The sequence below is a fragment of the Malus domestica genome, chromosome 14 (assembly GCF_042453785.1).
Source record: "Malus domestica chromosome 14, GDT2T_hap1".
Classification (NCBI taxonomy): Eukaryota; Viridiplantae; Streptophyta; class Magnoliopsida; order Rosales; family Rosaceae; genus Malus; species Malus domestica.
Genome location: NC_091674.1, coordinates 24192 through 46968, shown reverse-complemented (window position 1 = coordinate 46968; position 22777 = coordinate 24192). Strand labels below are relative to the sequence as shown.

Genomic DNA, 22777 nt, shown 5'->3' with positions numbered 1-22777 from the left:
CTAAAAATAATTATAAACCCACACCCAATAATCAAACCTACCCATCACCATCACGTATCATTCTCCTACGTTCTAGTATGACAAAAATCATAAGATACTCTCATAGTGAAAAACAAGCCCTTTTGTACAGATTGATAGTAATTTTGAACTATTGACAATCTATACTAAGCCAACTACCCCTTCTACTATACCCGGCTGAAATGGAAACGCATGGAGTGGACGGGAAGGGGAAGGAGTTATCTCTTCCTTTTATGTACAGAGGAAGAGTGGAGGGGTGTGGCGTGCATGCAGACCCATCGTATCCAATCCCTTAAAAGTTGAACAGATTCATTTGAGGGAAAAAAAAAATCTTAATAAAGTTTAATGCAAGCTCAAATTGTAAACATGAGAACATAAACTTGTATGCAGCACATATGATGCAGATGAGAGCCTAATTTCAAAAACATCTTTAATAACTTAAGTCTTTAAATTCTACTCAGGATATGTCAAATAAGAACATGCATTGTGCTACAATTAATTATATTAGAAACTAGCTCTTGCAGTGAAACGAATGATTAAGTAGCAATTCAAGGACTCCCCTCAACAAATCTAATGAGAAAATTGACCAATACTATCAAGTCCCGACAAATATGAACTAAGTTGAGAGAGCAATGTTGTAGAGGGTGATGGAGACTCCATCAAAAGTAAGTGTTGGAAGGAGAGAACGTAGAAGAGAATGCTTTGATTTTTTGGTTTTTTTTTTATTTTTATTTTTTTCATATGGGTGTAAAAGATAAATTTACATATTGAATTGAGTTTGTAAGGGTAGTTTAGGTAGTAAATTTAGGTTTAAAGAGATATTGATAGTTTAATTAAAAATAATATGAGTGCAAAAAGAGTATGTTGGGTGTAAAGAGATGTTAAAAAAGTTTAAATAAAATTCCCTATGTCAAATTGCCAAGTTTACCATCACATTGAAATTTAATGTTTTTGAATTTGATGTTTCATTTGGAAATGCTATGAGGTGTTTATGGAGGGGGGAGTGGTGGTTAATGCTAATGTTGATTTTTTTAACAAAAAAATCATATTTTTATTTTAAAAAATCAATTATGTACTATTCACTTACAACATTTTTTTTTGTCATTTTCGTTAAAATTCAAAGATTTCAAGTTTTTTTTATTAGTTTTTCTTTTTAATCGAAAATGTAGGTTCATTCGTTCATTCTTATATATATAGATTTCAACCCAAGTTTGCAAAGATCCTAAAAAAAGCCATTTGCTCTTGCACTTAACTCTTTGCTCTTTGCTCTTGCAGTGCAGACGACTGCAGTGACCTTTCTCCGACGATATCCATATTCTGATAAAGGCCGGCAGGCAGGCAGGCATTGTGGATTCCTTATAGATCGCCTTCCTCGGAGTTGAACATTTTATTTAGATCCCAGCAGGCAGCAGGCACCAGCTGTTGAGGAGTTGGACAAGAAGAGAGAGATTGGGAGAGTTTGGGATTATTTAATCCCAGGACTAGTACTCAAATCTGGAGGAAGGGAAGCAGCAGCCCCTCAATCTCAACGGTCAGATCCGATACAGATCGCCTTCCTCGGCTGAACTGCTTGAGGCTCAGAATCTGATCCAGACCAATTCTCCACCCTCCGATCCCGACCCCCTCTCCGACTCCGAAAACAAGATGCTCAAGCGTCCCGGCAGAGGAATCGGAATGGGGAGTCCCCAGTACGACTCCCTCTCCGACAAAATGTACAGATACAGGAGCGTCATCCTCGTCATCTCAATCCCTCTCCTCCTCCTTACCATGGTCCTTTACGTCATGCCCCCCGGCGGTAATTTGCGCAACCAGCTCCCCCGCAAGCTGCCTTCCAAGACATCCTACGCTGTGATCTTCGACGCCGGCAGCTCCGGCAGCCGCGTCCACGTCTTCTGCTTCGACCACAACCTCCAGCTCCTTCCCATTGGCAAAGATCTCGAGCTCTTTCTTCAGGTCAAGCCTGGTCTGAGCGCTTATGCCAAGGACCCTCGCTCTGCTGCCGAGTCCCTCACCGGTCTTCTCGATAAGGCTGAGAGCGCAGTTCCGAAGGAGCTTCGTTCCTTCACTCCCGTCCGCGTTGGGGCTACGGCTGGCCTTAGGGCTTTGGAGGGCGATGCTTCTGACCGCATTCTCCAGGCCGTATGCATCTTTTTCTTGTTTGAAAATTGCAATTTCCTTTAATTTTCGAAACTCAATTCGCAATTTCATTCACATGTTTGTTTTGTTATCCTTCAAATTCAAAAGGTCAGGGATCTGCTCAAACAAAGAAGCAGCCTCAGCTCCCGCCCTGATGCCGTTACTGTAATTGATGGAACTCAAGAAGGTTCCTTCCAGTGGGTGTGTTTTACTCCAATTTTTGAGCTCATTTATATTACTAGTGGTTGTACCTGTACCTGTACTAGTCTGTACGCACTCATTCATATTACTTGATTCTGTCATATCTAGTTATTCTTTTGTTTGTGCTAGACTGTCTGAGTATGTCAAAGGGGTGTGCTATCCACACACCCCATTTTACTTCTCACCCACTCCTCGTTAATTTATGTCCTTTGATCTTCTCCAATTCATCCGATCCGAAGGGTGTGTGAGAATTAAAAAGGGGTGTGGATATCACACCCCATATCAAATAACCCAACATTTTTGGAAAACCAAGCATATTTTGAAATTTGTTATCCGGGAAGCTTGCATATGCGAGTATGGGAGTATAGTAACACAATTTGGGGAAGCAATGTGCATACATATCATTGATCTAAAACTAAAAAGTAATGGAAAAGAAAGAAGAGTAGTCATAGCTATACATTAACTTTCTTTTTGTTTTTCAGGTGACAATAAACTATCTACTAGGAAACTTGGGGAAGAAATATTCAGATACTGTAGGGGTGGTTGACCTTGGAGGTGGATCTGTTCAGATGGCTTATGCTATCTCAGAGGCAGATGCTGCAAAAGCACCCAAGTTATCAGATGGAGAGGATGTATATGTAAGGCAAATGAATCTTAAAGGCGTTAAATATAACCTTTATGTTCACAGGTTTTTCCTCTTTCCTTCTGCTTAATTGATGTCAGGGTTTGGTTTTGTGTATTATTAATTTTTTTTAATGCATTCAGTTGTTTCCTCGACTTTGTTGTAACATAACTACTGTAGATTGGTATTCCTAGATTAATTTCTTTTGTATTATTTTTATGCAGTTACTTGCATTACGGGTTACTAGCAGCTCGAGCAGAGATTTTAAAGGTTTCTGAAGATTCTGGCAACCCCTGCATCTTAGCCGGATATTATGGTATGCTGAGTTGCTCCATTTTCTCTGTTTTGAGAAAGGAATGACATTTATTGCTCCATTTTCTCTATATTGTTAAGCGATGAAGCACACGGTGTTAATGCTTTTACTTTCTGTTTGTGGATTTAGTGCATAATATGCTGTCTGTTGGGAAATCTTGATATGTTGTTCAGGTTCTTACGCATATGGAGGACAATCTTATAAAGCATCAGCTTCCTCATCTGGATCAAGTGTTGAGGAGTGCAGGAGGGTAGTTACGAAGGCACTCAAAGTAAATGAAGCAACATGTTCACACATGAAGTGCACATTTGGCGGGGTATGGAACGGTGGAGGAGGGGATGGACAAAGGAACCTATTTGTGGCTTCATTTTTCTTTGACAGAGCTGCTGAGGTATTTCACCATCTTTGATTTTTATATATTATTACTTGATGTGCATGAAAAAGTTTAGGGTTTAGTTTAGAAAACAACATGGTTTTGCTTACCACATATTATACATTTGCCTTACCAAAAAACAAAAAATTCCGTACAAATGCAGGCTGGTTTTGTTAACCCAAACGAACCTATTGCAAAAGTTCACCCTGGTAACTTTGAGGAGGCAGCTAAGCGTGCTTGTGAAACTAAACTTGAGGATGCTAAATCAACGTATCCAAGAGTTGAGGAGGGTAACCTGCCGTTCTTGTGCATGGATCTTGTTTACCAATCTTCATTGCTTGTGGATGGATTTGGTAGGTCTAGTTATACTTTAGCGAGTTAAGCAAGTTGGAAAATGACGATAAAATTCTAATATGTTTGAACTGGTTGCTTCAATATCTTAAACAGGTCTTGATCCCTGGCAAGATATTACATTGGTGAAGAAAGTTAAATATCAAAATTCCTTGGTTGAAGCAGCATGGCCACTAGGGAGTGCCATAGAGGCCGTGTCCTCATTATAATTGTCAGCTGAATCACCTATTGGAAAGATAAGCCTTTGAATTTTGGCACCGGCGGTCTTTGCACTCCATGGTCAGTACTGCTCCGAAGCCAACCTCATAAACTGATATTGGGAATTGGATTTGGTCTATATTTTGGGAATAATGAGAGAATATGGTTGAATTTGTTCTCATTTGTAATTATTCAGACTTAACTATTCTTTAGATAACAATTTGATTCAATTTGTTCTAGTTTTGCCGGCTGAGTAACCAAAACGGTGATACCATTTCCAATTTTTTTTTTTTAATCTTTTGCGTCTGTCCTTGTGGAGACGAATACAATTGTTCCTAATTTGTGTTTGCCATTCAGTTCATTCTCCTTCGTTTGAGTGTTCAACTTGAATTCAAGTTGTTGGAACTCTAATTACGTGCGCAAAGAGAAATTAAACGCCTGGTCTTAGATAGTTTTTGTGTTTACAATTTATCTTTCTTTACGTACACATGACTTTTGAATTGAATAAAATCAGAGAGAACTAAAGAATATAAATAAATAGAAGCGTGCAGAAGGATAAAAAAAAAAGAAGGTATTTCTGTGTGAAAGAATCTCAGACCATGGCCACAGGATAAAATGTGGGCTTGAGATAGTGGGGTGTTTTTACTTTCGTGTTTTGTAGTTGGGCCTTCCTTGGGCCATGGCGGAGTTTTCAGTTGTCAGCTGAGCCCAAAATAGAGAATTTACTTGTTGCATTGGTCTTAACTCTTAACCTTCACCGCCAGAGCCAGACTGGGGACAGACTCGTCGCTCGACGCCGACTGATTGCATTTGCATGGTGATAGTATGAATTTGTAAAAGGGGACAGGTGGAAATCATTCAGAATTTGAGGTATAATACAGGAGTGAGGATTTTGGATTTGCTTGCCTCCGCCGAATTCAAGAGCAGTCGAAACAGGTACGTCTTTTACTATACTACTACTACAACTCGAATGTAGGATTGGATTGGTTTGGTTATTTTCACAAACAGTTGGTAGGGTTCGTAGAAATGAGAAAAATGGCGAGAATTACATCATTATACTCGAATTTGCTACACGCATAGCCATGTCTCTGTCGTGTCCGTTGCTGCTGCCTTTGCCCTGAAGCAATCCCTTGCTGCTGTATCTGCATCTCCAACGCATTTCCACATTCCATACGACAGATAAAAAGATGATCAGTTGGATTAGAGTCAGCCAGACATGTACGCTAGAATAATCCCCAAGAAATCTCATCAGGAAAATGATTTCCTTTAGCAGCCGGAAACTAGGAAAGTTGTAAGAGAGCGGAGTTTTCTTTCTGGGAGCCCTAGTTTTCAATAAAATAAGAAATCTCAGTGGTGTCTGATCTCGGTATGCACGTGGTCATGGCTGGTCACCAACATTCGGCATCAAGTTTCAGTGGACACTATACAGGTGCATATCATTTTCTGTCGGTGTACACTCATCTGTTTACTTTTGTTGTCACAAACAAGGAACTAATATATTTTAGACTCACGGCTCAACTCAAACATGCTGTGAACTCCAACATGAGTCTAATGGATTTGTGATTCGAGTATATTCTCTGTTAAATAAAATTCAATTCTATATTTTGGCAACTTATCATCCCCTCTTCTGTTTATTTATTTGTACATATTATGATTCAAAATTGTTTCACTCTATGAGTTATACGCTTGAACAGAAAATGGTTTGGTGAAGAGGGGCAGGAGAGAAATATATTCAGAAGTCAATTGGAACATAAAAACTTATATGAATGCATAACTACAAGAAACACTTCCATTACACTTGAACAGAAAATGGTTTGGTGAAGAGGGGCAGGAGAGAAATATATTCAGAAGTCAATTGGAACATAAAAACTTATATGAATGCATAACTACAAGAAACACTTCCATTACACTGCTTCTAGTTTTGTTTGTACATGCAGAGTCTGCACACTGTGTTTTAGCTTTTATGATGAGCATATAGATGGTTGTGGAATCAATTTTTGCTCTGCTTTGGGGAACAATTTCGTAATTGTTGGACCTCTGACAAAATTTCATGATGTAAGTGTTCTGACGGGGATTGTGGGAGTGCTTGTACAAGGGTTTCGGCTTTGAATCATGTGACTTAATGCACGGGTGTCTTGTACCTTTACAGTTTATACTTCCAAGTTAATAACAAATATCTCTCATAGTTGCATAAATCCCGGGGCTGAACTCATCTTTTTGTCTATTATTCTGCTCCGTTGTGTATTACTTGGTAGTATGATCATCTTCACTGTTTTTGGGACCTTTTCATGGTTGTGAACATTATTCTAGTTAAAATCAATTTATTCAAGAATTTGTGATATATGTGTTAAGGCCAACACACATAGAGATAAAAAGGTCAACACATATATCATACTAGAAATGATATCTTACTCAAAGTTGTAACTTCTATATGTATTGGGATAATCTTATTAGAAATCTCTGTATGAAAAAATTCATGCGACTGTCTTATTTGCTATTGGAGTTTACGGATAGTTCTTTTCAGGCTTCCTTTTATGATTGGAGTACTGCTGTGTCTTATTTTTCATTAGTAATGTCAGGATGTTTTAGCTCTGTTTTGCAGTTATAGTTTAGTCTAGCTTTTCCAGTGGTCAACTTGTCTTCTGATGTAATTTTCTTTATATTACAGTCGTGGTCTAGGATCTTGATTACCAAATGATTGTTATAGCACTTCTGAACTTTCCACCGCTTGCACAATTCTCTGACCTGCGCACTCGACTCCTTGCCTTCGAGGGGCAACAGACCTTTGCCGCTCAGATGGTTGCGTCTCCTCTTGCTGCTTTTGTTGCAGTTCGACCACCACGTGACTCGCCTGCCATGCGTCCTCGTGATCAAGCAAGCCCTCAGCCACAATTCGTACTTTCTATGGGCCTGGACCGACTTCCCCTTATAGCCCAACGTCCGTTCTTCAATGCCCAAGGTCTTTTAGGTTCTCCTCCCTCCCGTCAGCCACTTCAGTGCTGGAACTGCCAGTAATTTGGACACGTTCGAGACAAGTGTCCTTATTCTTGTCCCTTTGCCGGCAGAGATGTTTCCTATCTTTAGATCCTAACTAGTATTTGGACTTGGGTGCTACAAATCACATGACTGATGGTGCTAAGATGTTCCCACTGGCGCCCATTAAGCATCTAATGACAATGTTGTGATTGGTAATGGTGACACCCTCCCCATCACTCTGGTAATGTTTTGTTTTCTTCTAAGGCTTATGCCTTTCGTCCCTCTTAAGTGTTCCTTCCCTTCATAAAATCTTTTATCTGTCCATCAGTTTACTTATGATATGCATGTAAGTATTACATTCTTTCCTTGGGGATATCAAATTCGTGACTTACAAAGTGGTGTTCTTCCTTTTCAAGGCCTATGTAAAGATGGTCTTTTTTTGCACCCTTTGATTTAATCTATTCGGATGCGTGGATGTCTCATGTTGTCTCGATCTCTGGTTATCGCTATTATGTCTTGTTTACTGATGATTCCACTCGTTATTCGTGGATTTTTCCCATACGTCTTAAGTCGGAGGTTTTTGACCATTTTGGTACTTTTGTTATGTATGTTAAAAATCAATTCTCTTTGTCTATCAAACAATTCCTGGGTGATGGGGGAAAGGAATATGATAACTTGCAATTTAAGCATTTTTGTGCCACTAATGGAATTGTGCATCGTTTTCTTGTCCCCGACAGAATGAATTAGCTGAGCGCAAACATTGTCATATTGCTGATATGGGACGCACCCTTTTACCTACTGCTCACATGCCCCATAACTTATGGGCTGAGTCGTTGTGCACTGCAGTCTATTTAATTAATCAACTTTCTACTCCTGTTATTCAATGGACCTCACCATACCAATCCTTATTTGGTCATTCTCTTGATCATACTTTTCTTTGAGTTTTTTGGTGTATCTGTTATCCCTATCTTGAAGATTATGTGTTTAACAAAGTACAAACTCGTTCTCTTCCGTGTATTTTTGTTGGTTACAGTGATAAACATAGTGGGTACCGCAGCTGACATCCTCCTACAGGTCGACTCTACATTTCACGCCATGTCATTTTCCATGAAGATCAATTTTATTATGCTTCTGTTTCTCTGCCCTACTCAACGTCCAGAACTTTGCCATAATTCCAGTCAGCTGGCTGCCTAGTTCACCCTCTCAGCCGACAACAACAGCTCAGCCGACAGCGGCTGACATCAGGCCACTACAGCAAACAGCAGTTGACAACAGCTTACTGCAGTTGGCACCGTTTCACCCAGCTGTCCTTCCCCCGAATCCACGTGCCCATCAGTCCCACATAGTCAACATCAGTTTTGGACGTTGACTTGCCCATCACATCTGTTCAATCAGTACCTGCAGCACACTTGTCGTGTTGTCTTCCTCAACCGCAACATCTGATTTTGGTGCTTCTGCCGTTGCTCTGCCACCATCCAGTGGGTGTTGTAGTCCAATTTGCTTGAATTTTCAAGCCAAAATCCTAAATATCCAGCAAATCTTTCTACTAGGTATTCTGTACCTCAAGCTTTCATTGCCTTGGTGAATATGAATGTCGAACCTACTTGTTACATACAAACGTCTCGCTCTCCCGAATGGAAACAGGCCATGCTCGACGAATATAATGCACTTCTTCACGAGGTACCTGATTTTTGGTCCCATCATCTAATTCGATCAATACAATTGGTTGTAAATGGGTTTACAAAATTAAGTGGTTGTCTAATGGCACAATTGAAAGGTACAAGGCACATCTTGTTGCCAAAGGATCCATCAACAATTTGGTGTTGATTACTTTGATACATTCAGTCATGTCGTCAAACCTACAACGATTTGCACTGTTCTATGTCTGGCTATTTCTTTTGGATGGTCTTTTCAACAACATGATGTCAAGAATGCATTCTTACATGGCTCTCTGTGTCTGAGAAAGTTTACATGCGACAACCCCCAGGTTTTGTTGATCCCTATTATCCTCACCATGTGTGTAAGCTTCATAAGGCCATTTATGGCCTCAAGTAGGCTCCCTGGGCATGGTTTCAACGTTTTAGTTCTTTCCTTATGAGGATTGTTTATGTCAAAGTCGAGCTGACAACTCTATGTTACCTTTGAATCTGTTAAACGAATATTATGTTACCTGAAAGGCTCTCTTGGGTTTGGTCTTCCTATTTGTAGGTCTCAAGATTGTTCCTTCTTCATTGCTTATTCTCATGCCGATTGGGCAGGATTGTCCTGATACACGAAGGTCCACATCCGGCTACTGTATATTTTTGGGACCCAACCTCATTTCATGGAGTGCCAAGAAACGGCCAATAGTTTCCCGTTCCAGAGCAAAAATTGAATATAGAGCCTTGGCCTACGCTTGTATTGACACTGTATGGATTCAAGATCTTTTAACTGAACTTCATTGTCTGCTTACTTGTCTAGTCTTACTTAACTGCGACAACTTGTCTACCACATATTTAGGTGGTAATCTCGTGTTTCATGATCGCACAAAACACATTGGGATTGATTTTCACTTTGTTCGTGAACGGGTTGCTTTTGGTAGCCACAAAGTTTAGTTTATTCCTTCTACATTTTAGCTTGCCGACATCTTCACCAAAGGATTACCAGTTGAACAGTTTGCACGTCTTATTTTCAAACTTGTCACCTATTTGGAGTCAAGTTTGCGGGGGAGTGTTAGGCAGTTACCATAGTTAAGGAAGGTTTTAGAGCCAATGAATGTCAACACATCATTGTTTTGCCGTTATGTTGTTATTAGATGTCATTGGCCGTTATGTTGTTATTAGATGTTATTAGCCGTTATGTTGTTATAAGTCATTATGTTGTTATTAGATGTTATTAGGCTATAATTGTATTCCCGTTATTTTGTAACCACTAGGTTAGCAATCATACACTTCATGTATAAATAGGTTGTAATCCCTTGATTAGAATTAATGGAATATATGGTTTCTACAAAGACCATGGCGGCACCATTGATTAATTTCATCCAATCCAAGGAAGCAAACCAGGGCAAGTGGTAGAGATGAATGGTACTTTTGTGCTACGGCCTGATTTGAACCCCTTCAACTCCCTAATATAATCTCTAATCTCGTTTGTTTATTCAATAAAGGAAGCAAACCCAAGGGCAAACCCCGAATCCTTTTATTCCATCCTTCACATCCAAAGAAGTCGAGGGTTTTTGGAGGGAGTAGGATTTTCTCCTTTCCTATTCTCATCCCCTTTCCTTTCCTCATCTCACATTTTGCTTTTTGTCTTATTGTTTCTATAAAAAAAAATATAAAATTAACGTAACTTCATCGTAACCATTTAAGTAGGAGGGGAGGGAAGGGAAGGAAATAGAGATTAGGAGAGGAGAGAAATCCTCCTCTTTTTGGAGAACCTACAGCCACTGCCATGGGGAGAAGACCCGCCAGGTGTTTCTCTCTATACGATTACTAGGAAAGGGACAAGAACTACGCTGCTGAGTCCTTCCACCATCATCAACTCTTTTAACGCCACTTTGGGTCACCACATCGCCAGTCGACTCGTCCAAATCGGTGTCACCGATGTGTTCACTGTCCCCAGTGACTTTAATTTGAACCTCCTCGACCACCTTATCGCCGAGCTCGGGCTCACCAACATCGGTTGCTACAACGAACTCAAAGCCAAGAACGTCACTAACGGCTACGGACGGTCACGAGGAGTTTGTGTGTGTGTTGTTACTTTCACAATGGGTGGGCTCAATGTCCTCAATACGATTGCCAGAGCTTGAGCAACTCCATCCCTAAGGGGTAGGTCGGCTCAAATCACAAAAAACAGGCTGGCACCCCCTAAAACTCCTGCAACCCAGCTTAATAGGTTAGCACCTAGCCCAAGCCGTCTTCTAGGGCGGCCCAAAATGTGATGAACCAAGGCCCGGCCTATGTGATGTCACGTTGGCGTTAGCATGACATCACATGCCAATTTGATTTTTTTACGCCAGGCGCGTGGGAAACACGCGCGAGTGGCCGCGCGTCCCTAACAAGAAAAAAAGGGCGGGCTCGCATGTGCAAGCGCAACAGAGGGACTGACGGGATGCCACGTGGCTCAGTCTAGGCCATTGGATTTCCAATGATCAACAAAATTTGAAAATCAAATCCAACGGCCAATGACGTGGCGCGTTTTGGACCGTCCGATCTCGAGATCAACGGTCCACAATTTTTGTCCAAAAATGAAAAAATAAAATAAAATGCACAACGGTCAGAATTATGATCGTTGACCATGTGTCAACATCTAGGCTGTTGGATTTGAATTTTTTTCAAATCCAACGATCTAGATTAATTAACTTAATAAAAATTAATAAAAAATTGTTTAAAAATATAGAAAAAAATTAAATTAAATATTTTTTTTCTATAAATATCTAACCATCGTCTTCCACCTTACACCACGTTTCAATATTTTCAACACTTTCAACCAAAGCTTTCATATACTTTTTTTGTGTGGAAAAAATGGCTACGTGGAAGCTCATCGAAAATGTTACGTTGTGTCAATGCTGGGTTCAAATTACTCATGACCCGCTTACGGGTAATGAGATGGAGTTGCAAGAAATGTGGAGTACAATTACGGAAGTGTTTTGCGATAGGCTTGGAGATCGCACAAGAAGTAGTCAAGGTCTTTAAGGTCGTTGGAAAAAACTTAACATATCCTTTACTTGCTGGAAAAACGCTTTCTCTCTCATGCTTCCACTAATATGAGTAGTGGGAGAAGTTTAGCATATCATGTGACAATACTTTTATTTATTTATATGTATTCCACCCGCATCAATATTTTTATTTAATTTACGGAGCAAAACTACATCAGGGACTCCATAACAGTTGTTTTTTTTCATCCTCGTTATCTCATCCATTTGATCTGCAGATGCTCCATATGCAAGCATCCACAAGGCAGCAGTAATTTTTGCTCATGAAGAAGACCTAGAACATGAAAAACATCCTCTCTTTTTTTCACAAAGTATGGATCATGGTTGCACATAGCACTCATGATTTTATTGAACAAACTTCGTTGCATTCTAAAACGACGTCTAAAAATATGATAAGGGAATAAACTGTTGGGGATAAAATAATCTTCCAAGAGATCTTTACCTCGTATTTCCCTCTTTCTATCCAAGTTTGCAGCACGTCTGGGTTTAGATATTTGACCCACAACTTCCATGACATGATGGGAATGTAAAGCCCTCTGCCTTCTATGTTCATCTTCCTTATCCTCTTCAATTGTGAAAGCCTCATCTTCACCTTCCTCGAGATTAAACAATTCTTCCTATTGTGCCAACAATCTTTTCTGCTACTCATCGATTTCATACAATCTCCTTGAAGAAGACATTGTAAGAACTCAAGATTTATAAACGATGAAGAATGATTTTGAGCTAAAAATAAGGATTGAGTTTGGTGTGTGAATGAGGATGAATGTAAGGTTTATATGGACAAAAAAAAGAAAGGATGATGTTCTAGACAATACCACGTGTCACTACGTGATTCGTTGAAAATCTTATCGAAATCTTGGCCAAATCTAATCGGAAATCATTCAAAAATAGTACGTTCAGATAATAACACGTGGTGTGACAAGATTGATTGAAAATCTAATCGAAATCTTGGCTAAATTATTATAAATAGATAGTGACACGTGGCACATCGGGATTGGATGAAAATCTAATCGGAAATCTATCCACAAAATTACTTTGGATAATGACATGTGGCGTGACAAGATTGGTTAAAAATCATATATGAAATTAAAACTATTTTTGTGTATTTTATAAAAAAAATTAATAATATTTTAAATGGGCTGGGTGCCAGGGCATTTTGTAGTGGTGGAGATCGTTTGTGCCAGCACATTTTTTAGACTTTGTGCCAGCATATTTTTTAAGGGTGAAGATGCATTTGGCCAATTAAATTGTTCATGAGGTCAATGTTGGATTTACTCAATATAAATCAACCATAAATGATCTACTATATGTAATTGGAATGTATAGGTTGGAGATCAGTTAAGTTGCGATTTGATATCCTTATATCAATCCTACATTGAGTGTCTTACATTATAGTAGGTTTTTGATTGAATCCTTAATAATATATGATTATGATATTTTACTTGAGAGCCAAGAAAGGAGAGTTTTTGCTTTCCTTTATGGATGGAATCTAAGACTTTTTGGCTAGTATATAAACACCGGTCCCTGCTAACCCTAGATCACGACAACTAAGGCTTCCCATAGAGCATTGTCATAAAGCTAGGAGTTTACAGAAGAGTTGGTGTTTTTTTCTCTCTCTTGACCACGGCAAACGTGCCGATAATGGTGTTCTCTTGATCATGCATTCTTTGCATGGCTACTGCACCTTCAACAAGTAAGAGTTTCATATGAGTTATATATATATATGTATACTGTGTTTTGATCATACAAACATCACGGCCTACAATTGGTATCAGAGCCATTGTTTGGATGGTTAAAATCATTAAGATTGATCTCATATGTGATTTTCGAATGAAAAGCATGCAGCATAAAATTCTTAACATGCAGAAAAGATATACCTAATTCGCAAATGAGATCTTGCATAGTTCATGTCAAATTTAAATTGTTCTACTTGATTGTTAGTACTTTGGTGCTTATAAAGTTAAAGATGATCAGCGTCTACATAATTCAATTAATCATATATTCAAGCTACAACTGTTTATCATGAAAGATTGAATCATGTATTTAAGGTAGTTGTTCATAAAATTGCATTCAATATATGATATAGAGACTGTTCATCTTGCTCACAAATGTTGATCGTTGTTTTCTGGATCATATGTGAATGGTATGGCATGATTTATGTGACATATCGGTTGTGGGGTTCTCATCTTGCTCACAAGTGTTGGGAATCGACATGAAGGAAACTGGTGTATCGCCTAAGTCGGTGTCAAAAGACATATTGATTCATTTTGCTCACAAGTGTTGAATCAATTTTGTTTTTATAAAGTTTTGGGATTGTTTTAATCAATGCATACATGTTGTATGTATATTCAGTGATGAATGCTATGAACACTGTTTAAACCCTAAGTGGAACAAACTACAAAAAGTGGAAACAAGACCTTGAGATCTGTCTAGGGCTAATGGATTTAGACATAGCAACAACAGAGAATTGTCCTCCAGAACTTGCTTCTGATGCTGCAGTTGATGTCAAAGCAAAATATGAAAGATGGCAGAAGGCTAATCGAATTACTCTCTTGGTGATTAAAAGATCTATGTTTGACACAGTGAGAGGTGGCATTCCTGAATCCGAGAATGCCAAGGAGTTCTTGGCATCTATTGACTCGAAGTTCAAAGAATCAGATAAGGCAGAAACTGGTAATCTCATGAATGAACTTATGACCAAAAGATATAATGGTATGGGATGTGTGAGGGAACATATATTAGAATTGCTAGATATTGGAGCTAAATTGAATGCCCTCAAAGTTCCTATGAGTGATCATTTCTTAGTTCATGTGGCACTTAAATCACTACCGAATGAGTACTCACAATTAAAGAGCACATACAATGAACAAAAGGAGAAGTGAAGCCTCAATGAACTGATTGCAATTTGCGTGCATGAGGAGCAACACATAAGGTAGGAATTTTTTTAGAAAAAGGTGAACATGGTAACTGATCACCATAACAACACTGCAAAACAGGAGCACAACAAAGTAGCATCACATCATTCCAAAATTGGTGCAAACAAAGGGTCCAAAGCTGTTAAGGGAAAATGTTTCTTCTGCAAGAAACCTGGACATATGAAGAGACATTGCCAGAAATACAAAAAATGGCTTGACAGTGGTAAGGGAAAAGGTAATGTTATGATTTTTAAAGGTGAAGTTTTAGTTTGTTTTGAAACAAATAATGTTGAATATGCTCGAGATTCTTGGTGGCTTGACAGTGGTGCTTCAATACATGTGACAAACTCTTTACATGGCTACACAAGCAAGAGAGTGCCAAGAAAGGATGAAGTCTCAGTGATCGTTGGGAATAGAGGAAGAGCTGCTGTTGAGTTTATTGGAACAGTTAGAACAAAATTAGAGTTTGGTTTTACATTAGACCTTGAGAATGTGTGCTATGTACCTTCAATTCGAAGGAATTTAGTATCAGTTAGTCAGCTAGTTATGAAAGATTTTATATATTCAATAAATAACAGTGGCTTTTCAATTCACAAAAACTCTCAGATTATTGGGAATGGTTTGCATATTGGTGGGATGTTTCGACTGAATTGCAAGGAATCATGTCGAGTAGCACATTTAATTGGACAGAAGAGATTGAATCAAGATGAGACTTCATCCACTATTTGGCACAAAAGATTAGGGCATATTTCAATTGAGAGAATAAAGAACCTAAGTAAAAGTGGCATACTTCCACCACTTGAGTTTGACAATCCGGTTACATGTATTGAATGCATTAAAGGAAAAATGGTGAGTTCACACAAGAAAGATGCAATAAGAAGTAATGGATTACTAGAGCTCATACACACTGACATATGTGGGCCTTTCCCCACACCTACTTATGATGGCTATAGGTACTTCATAACATTCATAGATGACCATTTGAGATATTGTTACTTATATTTGCTTACTGAGAAATCCAGTGCTTTGAATGCTTTTCAAATTTACAAGGCTGAAGTTGAAAAACAATTGGATAAGAAAATCAAAACTGTAAAGTCTGACAGATGTGGTGAATACTACAAAAGATACACTAAACATGGAAGAAATCCAGGACCCTTTGCACTTTATCTGCAAAGTGAAGGAATTGTAGCTCAATAGACAAATCCTGGAACACCACAACAAAATGGTGTCTCTGAGAGAAAGAATCGTACCTTGAAGGATATGGTAAGAAGTATGATGAGCATTACCAACTTGCCAATGTTTCTATGGGGTGATGCAATTAAAACTGCAAACTATATCTGCAATAGGGCACCAAGCAAGTCTGTCACTTCAACACTTTTCGAAATTTGGAACAACAAAAAGCCTAGCTTGTTACATTTGAGAATATGGGGATGTAAAGCAGAAGCAAGAGCATATAATCCTCAGGAAAAGAAGTTAGATCCCAAAACTGTAAGTTGCTATTTCATTGGTTATTCACCTAGAACCAAGGGATTTTTTTGTCTTGGAAATTCTATGCGTTTCATTGAGACAAATAATGTGAAGTTCATAGAAGAGATGATAGAGGGAGTCTTAAATCACAGCTTGGTTTTTGAAGAACAAGATGAATCTAATTTACAAGAAAATGTAGAAGACACTGGGGTGCAGACTCCAAACACAAGCCACAGTCTTCTCTTGCCACTAGTTACTGAGAATACTGAGAATGTTGTGCAAAATGATGCCACTAATGTTACTATAGACAATATGGAAAAACCGAATGTCACTAATGATGCTCCACATGAACCGGTACAAGTTACAGAACCAATTCCTGAAGTCCTTGCACCTATGATTCAAAAATCTACAAGACTGAGGAAATCAGCCATCTCAGATGATTTTATGTTGTATTTGAGTGAAGCAGATATCAACATTGGTGAACCTGCAACATATAAGGAGGCTGTAAGTGGATTGCAGCAAGAAGAGTGGGTGAATCCATGGAGAGTGAACTTGAATCCATGAAAAAGAATAAAGTGTGGGAACTTACAGTGTTACCAAAGAGAGCAAAGCCAATCGGATGTAAGTGGGTGTATAAGACTAAGAAGGACTCCAAGGGAGAAATTGAAAGATTCAAGGCTAGACTTGTAGCCAAGGGATACACTCAACAAAAGGGAATTGATTACATTGAAACATTCTCACCAGTCCCAACAAAAGATTCATTCAGGTTTGTAATGGCTTTGGTGGCTCACTATGATCTTCATTTACATCAAATGGATGTAAAAACTGCATTCCTAAATGGTATTTTGGAAGAAGAAATTTATATGCGACAACCTGAGGGATTCATTGATGTAGATGGTAAAGAATTAGTATGCAAACTCAGGAAATCGATTTATGGCCTCAAACAGGCTTCAAGACAATGGTACTTGAGGTTTGATGAAGTAATGCAATCACATGGTTTCACTGAGAATTCGGAAGATGAATGTATATATTTTAAATCATGTGGGAGACACTTCACCATATTGGTGCTATATGTGGATGATATCCTCATAGCTAGCACTGATTTAACCTTACTGCATGAGACCAAATTAATAATCAGTGACAATTTTGAGATGAATGATATCAGCGAAGCAACCTATGTCTTGGGGATAGAAATAACTCGTGACAAAGAGAGAGGTTTGCTTGGAATATCACAAAAGGGATATATTGACAAGATACTCAAGAGGTTCAATATGTCAACTTGCAGTGGTTATGATGTGCCAGTGACTAAAGGAGATAAATTGAGCAAGCTGCAAAGCTCTCGAACTGAAGTTGAAAAACTTGAGATGAATGACAAGCCGTATGCTTCAGTTGCAGGGAGCTTAATGTATGCACAAGTATGCACAAGACCTGACATTGCTTTTGCATTAAGCCTGTTGGGGAGATATCAATCGAACCCTGGACATGCCCATTGGATTGCAGCAAAGAAGGTGCTTAGGTATTTGCAGAAAACCAAAGACTATAAGCTGGTATACAGGAGAAGTGATAAGCTCGAGTTGGTTGGCTACTGTGATTCAGATTTTACGGGATGTCAAGACTCACTAAAATCTACCTTTAGCTACATTTTTATGATGGCAGGATGAGCAATCTCGTGGAAAAGTATGAAATAGAAAAATGTAGCTACCTCTACTATGATGGTTGAATATATGGCTTGTTACAAAGCAACTTCTCAAGCGGTTTGGATTGGAAAGTTTATAGAGGGTATGAGGGTCTCCCATATTGTCACAAATCCATTGAAGATATTTTGTGACAATACTGCTGCAATTTTCTACTCCAAGAACAACAAGAGATCTTCTGGGACTAAGCACATGCATATCAAGTATAAGTTGGTTAGGGAAAAGGTTAAGCAAGGGTTCATAAAGATTAGCTATATAGATACTGAATCAATGCTTGCAGATCCCTTGAACAAGCCACTTCCAATCATGTCTTTCAAGAAGCATGTAAAAAACATGGGATTGATCTCGAACTTAGATATGCTGAGTTAGTGGGAGTAGAAAACTGGTTTTAGCTGCAGTAAATAAGTGAGCTAAACTCACTGAGTTTTTGAGGTTTGAGGTGTGGTTTGTTTCCGAGGTTGGGTTTGAATAAAGATTGTTTTAATTATTTGTGTTCACATGATGCATGCATATTTAATTCCTTTTAGGCATAAGTCTGTTTTGGAATAATGAAAGTTTGGCAAACATGCAGAATGCATGAATAGCATAATGTGTCATTTTGAAATGACAAAAGGGTTTGCGTTGGCAAACATATGAACTGCTTAAAAGCAAAAAGCATAAGGTGGCTTTGGAATGGTAAAAAGTTTACATTGGTAAACATATAGACCATTTAAAAGCATAAGGTCTGACTTATGAAAGTTACGATAATAGTGGACTAGAGATGATACAAAATAAGACAATTCTTGAGTTAAAGTGCATCTCTAGATCATAATCTAATGGTTTTCATGTGAATGGTTGACTCAATGTGTGTGATCTGAGATAAATTATCTTTACAACCTTGTTAGTCCTACATTGAGAAGTCCATTTGACAGAAATTTGAATTAAGGATGGGATTGGGTCGCAATAATATGGCCATTAAAGAAACAATGATCTCCGACATATGTTTGAAGCATGATCATTACAATTAAGTAGATCAAGTGGGAGAATGTTGGATTTACTCAATATAAATCAACCATAAATGGTCTACTATATGTAATAGGAATGTATAGGTTGGAGATCAGTTAAGTTGCGATTTGATATCCTTATATCAATCCTACATTGAATGTCTTACATTATAGGTAGGTTTTTGATTGAATCCTTAATAATATATGATTATGATATTTTACTTGAGAGCCAAGAAATGAGAGTTTTAGCTTTCCTTTATGGATGGAATCTAAGACTTTTTGGCTAGTATATAAACACCGGTCACTGCTAACCCTAGATCACGGCAACTAAGGCTTCCCATAGAGCATTGTCATAAAGCTAGGAGTTTACAGAAGAGTTGGTGTTTTTTTCTCTCTCTCGATCATGGCAAACGTGCCGATAGTGGTGTTCTCTTGATCACACATTCTTTGCATGGCTACTGCACCTTCAACAAGTAAGAGTTTCATATGAGTTATATATATATATATTTATGTATACTGTGTTTTGATCATACAAACATCACGGCCTACAGTCAATCACTATTCATTGAGTGGATTAAATGGGTTGTATGCCAATATATTTTTTAGGAGTGGAGTTGAGTTCCAGCGCCTATTCGTAAGTGATTCTAAATCACCAAACAGATATCACTCACTGTCAGGAATCCCCTAGTCCCTACCCATATTTCGCTCCAAATTGACAGTAGGGTGTCGAAGTTCCCAAGGTTGAAGGCCTTATCAATTACTCTTCCATATGGACTGGGCATTTGTCGACAAAAGACTGTTGACCATCTTCTGCGTCCTTTTTGCAGAGAAAGTGAGGAGTCTATGGAGCACTTGCTTTTGCTTTGCCCTTGGATCAAATTGTATGGCATGGATCCGATCTCAACTACAAACCCTTCCCCGATCATGTGACCTCTTTGGATGCTTGGTTTTCTAAAGGATATTTAAAGTACTTCACCAAATGTACAGAAACAAGTTCCAAGAGGAGCGAAGATCATCTTTAAGCACACGATGAGGCAAGAAACAAAGTTTTTTTTTATCACAATATTCTTTTCAGCCTCAGAAAAACATTCTCTTTAATAGCTCCTGGCCTGCTTGGAGGGATGTGATTGCTTGCGCTTCGGATTGCAAGTCGTGGAGGGAGATTAAGGAAATAGCCAAGACTCCAGAGTAATGCGACTGCCCCACCGTGACCTCCATCCCTGTCTCACTCAAATAACCGGAACCAAGAGATCTTCCAGTGTTTTATTAAGAAGGAAATACAGACTTCAATATATCTACTGGTAAATTATTGCTCGCGGCAACGCTTTTTGTCCTTTACATCAATGTTGTTGCTCTATCAGTTTAGGTTATCTACAAGGATCAAGGTAAACTACAGATAATTTCTTTTTAAATAAGTCTAGCAGCAGTCCCCATTGCACCTCGTTCGATTACAAAACATCAACAACGGCATGTATTTTTCTAAATCACTAACTGTGCAAAAGAAAGGACGTTCAGATCCTTCCCACCAAATACCAAGATAAAGCCGAAGTGGACTCTCACTGGAACATATGAAGAAAAGACAATGAAATTGTTTGGTGTAGGCTGCTGCCTTCAAAGTTGTTAGAGCATTCCCGGGCTTTATCCTCTATGAGGTTAATACATTTCAAGCCTTAGTGAGAACTTTCATCCCCAATAAGTCGGAAAATGGGGTTAAATCTACCACTGGGGCTAGCAACTTTATTTCTTAGGTAGCATAAAATTGGGCTACATCTAGCCCCAACAAACAATGTGTCCCACAAAAAAGTAGCAAGCTATGTGAGCAAAATTTTATCATTCTCCCTCCACTTGCGAATACACACTTATACTCTCCTTTATTCTTCTTTTTTTTTAGTTTTTTTTCTTACATATTTTTATTGCAATTTGGCTAATTAATGATTGTTTTAAATTTCATAAGAATTGAAATTTCAAATTGATTTAACGTTCATGGGCATTAGTGGGTGAAATTTTCAAATTTTTTTTTTTTCAAAATTGTATGATGCTAATTACCAATTGGTGCAAGGTTAATTGTTGTGTAGTACGTGAAAATCAAATTATTTCAGATGACGAAGTGGAGGTTTGAATCTTTTAACGGATGAGATTGAGATAAAAGAATTTAATCCAAAGAACGGTTCATAAGTGATGAAATCTAATTTTGTCACAATTTGAACTTTTTTAGGTTGAAAGTTCATAAAAAAAAAAGTTTAAGATAGCAAGTCCAAAAATCAACTTAAAAAAAGTTTTAAAAAAAAAATATCGCATAATCAAATTACTACAAAAATAAATTTATATAGCCTCATATACAGTTCGAAAGAAATAGCTCCTCATTGGGAGATATTCTTTTATAAAGCCTCAAAGATTCTTCAGAACTCTAAAATGGGCTATACCCACCACTTTTTTAGCCGCATATAAAGCTCGGGAATGCTATTAGGCCATCTCCAACTGAAGGAGGGCCATATGGCTCATTTTAGCCTTATAGCCCTCCAAGAAATTAATATTTTAATGAACAATGCCATACTATATTTCATACTATCTCCAACTGAGAGGCCAAAGGGCCATAGGCAAAAAAAAAAAAGGCTGGGCAAAGAAAAAAAGTACAAAAAAAAAAGTGGGCTGGCTCATCGGGCTGGAGATGGCCAGCCCACTGGCTTGATTGGCTGGTTTTGGCCCGATGGGGCTCACAAGCCCTTTGGCCTAGCTCTCGGTTGGAGACAATTTTCGTGTCATTTCGGCTATTTTTGGCCCTATAACCTTTTGGCCAAATCGATTGGAGATGGTCTTATGGAATTGAAAATGCTTGGAGGTCCCCTTGTTCATGTGGTCCCTAACAACCCAGGTCCTGTTTGTAGAGTGACTAGGCTCTCAAAAGTTCATAGTATACCACAAGTGTGGTCTCTCAAAAGAAAAAAAAAAAAAAAAAGAGAATCCAATTAGCTTTAAAGCTTTAGACCATCTCCAACCCTTGGGCTAAAACCTAAAATTCTTAGCCCATAAAATTTAGGTTTTAGCCCAGAAACAGTTTTTCTGCTCCAACCTTTCTGGTCTAATTTTTTTAGCCCGAGATTATTAAAGAATAAATTTAGGCTAAGTTTTTCTTTTAAAGCAATTTAAAAAAAATTATGTACACTATCATAATTTAATTTTATGAACATTTTAACCTAAAAATATTTAAATTCCGATAAATATTGAAAAATCACTAAATTTAGGTGAATTTTGAGTTAAATATATTTTTTAATTATTTTAGCCGTTAGATTTAAATTTGGGTTGTTAGATCTTTTTTTTTTACCTTTAGATTTGATTATATTCGATCTCAGCCGTTGGATTCAATTAATACTGGGAGACATGCCAATGTGGGTGGGGTCCCGCTGGTGGTGCCCACACCATTTTCTGGGCTAAATCTTGGGGGGAATTTGGCTTTTGTTTGGCTTTTATCTTTTAGCCCATACATTTAGCATGAGTTGGGTTGTGTTGGGTTGGGTTTAGACTATCTCCAATGGTTGGGCTAAAAGCCAAATTTTTTAGCCTGAAAAATTTAGCTTTTAGCCTAGAAACAGTTTTTCTGCTCCAACCTTTCTAGTCTAAAATTTTAGCCCGAGATTATTAAAGAACGAACTTAGGCTATTTTTTTTCTTAAATTAATTTAAAAGTAAATAAATAAATATGTAGACTATCGTAAATTAATTTTATGAACATTTTAATCTAAAAATATTTAAATTCCGATAAATATTGAAAAATCACTAAATTTTCCACAAAGCAAGCCTTCAACTTTCACTAATCTTTCAACCTTGGCTAACTTTCAAT

At 38.2% G+C, this 22777-nt stretch overlaps 2 protein-coding genes and 1 long non-coding RNA gene across 4 annotated transcripts; all 3 read left to right on the top strand.

The window, feature by feature from the left end:
• Nucleotides 1–1203: 1203 nt before the first annotated feature.
• Nucleotides 1204–4451, top strand: LOC103428652 (apyrase 2-like). Its single transcript, XM_008366779.4, has 7 exons — nucleotides 1204–2157; nucleotides 2263–2355; nucleotides 2838–3043; nucleotides 3202–3293; nucleotides 3464–3681; nucleotides 3827–4016; nucleotides 4111–4451. Exons 1-7 carry the CDS (start codon nucleotides 1663–1665, stop codon nucleotides 4221–4223), a joined length of 1407 nt encoding a protein of 468 aa, XP_008365001.2. The 5' UTR covers nucleotides 1204–1662; the 3' UTR covers nucleotides 4224–4451.
• Nucleotides 4452–4961: 510 nt separating this feature from the next.
• On the top strand, nucleotides 4962–9364 carry LOC139191306 (uncharacterized). 2 transcript variants are annotated; one of them, XR_011575303.1, is made up of 3 exons: nucleotides 4986–5641; nucleotides 7926–8100; nucleotides 8222–9364. It is a non-coding gene; the product is annotated as an uncharacterized lncRNA (long non-coding RNA). The 2 variants fall into 2 exon arrangements; XR_011575302.1 differs by lacking the exons at nucleotides 7926–8100; nucleotides 8222–9364 and adding an exon at nucleotides 6881–7634 and having other exon boundaries at nucleotides 4962–5641.
• Nucleotides 9365–14319: 4955 nt separating this feature from the next.
• LOC108172650 (uncharacterized) lies at nucleotides 14320–14763 on the top strand. Its single transcript, XM_017330469.2, has one exon. It carries the CDS (start codon nucleotides 14320–14322, stop codon nucleotides 14761–14763), a length of 444 nt encoding a protein of 147 aa, XP_017185958.1.
• Nucleotides 14764–22777: the final 8014 nt, after the last annotated feature.